This window comes from Vigna angularis, chromosome 4 (assembly GCF_016808095.1).
Source record: "Vigna angularis cultivar LongXiaoDou No.4 chromosome 4, ASM1680809v1, whole genome shotgun sequence".
NCBI classification, from domain to species: domain Eukaryota; kingdom Viridiplantae; phylum Streptophyta; class Magnoliopsida; order Fabales; family Fabaceae; genus Vigna; species Vigna angularis.
This window is the reverse complement of record NC_068973.1, coordinates 1,863,753-1,865,590: the sequence shown is the minus strand read 5'-3', so window position 1 is coordinate 1,865,590 and position 1,838 is coordinate 1,863,753. Positions and strand designations below refer to the sequence as shown.

General features: G+C 31.0%; 1 protein-coding gene across 1 annotated transcript; it reads right to left on the bottom strand.

The window, feature by feature from the left end:
• Positions 1-362: 362 nt before the first annotated feature.
• On the bottom strand, positions 363-1,242 carry LOC128196315 (B3 domain-containing protein At2g33720-like). Its single transcript, XM_052876787.1, has one exon. The coding sequence runs from the start codon at positions 1,218-1,220 to the stop codon at positions 687-689; it is 534 nt and encodes a 177-aa protein (XP_052732747.1). The 5' UTR covers positions 1,221-1,242; the 3' UTR covers positions 363-686.
• Positions 1,243-1,838: the final 596 nt, after the last annotated feature.

Genomic DNA, 1,838 nt, shown 5'->3' with positions numbered 1-1,838 from the left:
ATCGATTTAATTTTTTTTAATTGATATAAAAAAAGTAATCATTTATAAATTATTAAGTAGTATTTATCTATCACCAGAGTAAAACTCACTAAAAGCACTCAACAAATTCAAGTAAGCAAGCGTAATTAGGCATCGAAAAAAGGAGAGCAAGGGTTCAAATGTTACTTATAATAATATGAAGTTAATGTTTAAGTTAATTACCTCTTTAAAGACTACCAATACAATACTATACAATGTACAAATACAAATCAACACAATAACGCTTGAGGTGAAATAGAAAATGAACATGGTGATTGCACAAGGAAGACGAAGAATAATTGAAAATACTTTCTTTCCACGAAAAATGACATTAATAACAGTTTTGTTTACACCAGCGCTACATTAGAAATTATTTGTTGACTTTCATATATCACCCAAGATCATAACCTCTATCACAATAAGCATCTGTTTCATAAATTTTCTTAATGACAATCACAATACCTGTGACTATTATTTACTAAATCATATGATTCCTTATAAACATTACGGTTGATGATAATAGTAATGATTATGACAGTTGAAGAGTAGTATATAGAAGTGTACTTTAAACCTAACTTAACTGTAAAAAATCAGCTTCTAAAACAAGATTTATATTTACTTATAAATTATGAATTGGCCTTATCTTGACGTGGGATTTTCGAGAATAACTAGTGATTGCGTTTGAGCACAGAAAATAGGAAGCAGTGTTTGAAGGAATCCCAGAGCAGTCCAATTTCATCGCCTGTGTTCAAGGCTCTTCTGAGAACAAAGTCACGGTTCCATTTTCCAACGAGAACAAAGCTGTTGAGAGAAGGCCAACGCTTGAGAATGAGGTTGTGCATGGACATGGTGTCAACGTCCCACACGCTGACCGAGCTGCCCGTTCCACTTATGACCTTTCTGTGCGCATGTGCATCCAGCACGGGCAGCATGAAGTTCTCCCCCACATATTCCCTCAGCAAGAGCCTGCTGAGTCCCCCAGTGTCGCTCGTGGTCAACACTTTCCTTATCTTCCATGGATTCTCGCAAAGCACCAGCGATGTTGAACACTTCCACTCATCATTCTCCATTTTCATTGACTTTTTCTTTCTCCCCTTTCTGTTTCTCTCATTGCTTTTGTTTTCGGAGGATGCTAAACTTAGTGATAAATCTGTCGAAACATGGGATGATTCTACAAAACCTGTTATTTCTTGGTACTGCATCGTCACTATGAAACTCTTTGAATTCTTCTGCCACTTGTTCAGTTTTTATTCAAACCATAGATTGCCTTTTATACAACAATCATATCTTACTTATTCATTACTTAACCTAATTAATATTCATTATTTAACCTAATTTTCCATATTGTTCACCTACAAATATAATCCAAACTTTATAAATTTGTTATGAAATATACATAAAAGATGTCTATAAATGGATCCTTAATAAACTAGGTACATGTTTAACTATTTCATCTTTTTATCTTGAAGTATATTTTCATTATGACTTGTTTCCTTTTCACTTCTATATATCAAGGAACACACTCGTATGGTGTATGATAAGTTCGTATCAAATATTCAATAATAAAATGTATATATTTTTTCAATATATTAAGAAAAAAAAAATATATAAATATCAAAGTATCAAATATTAATTATACAGAAAATGTTCAAAATTATAAAAAAATTAATGATCAAATATTATAAATAAATTAAAAAAAATTGAAGACAAAAAATTTATAATTTAAATTAGAGATGAGCATACTCACTCTCATGATTCTGTATCTAATTAAACAAAAACAAAAGTAGAATATTACCTTTTATCCATTCTTATATCCAATT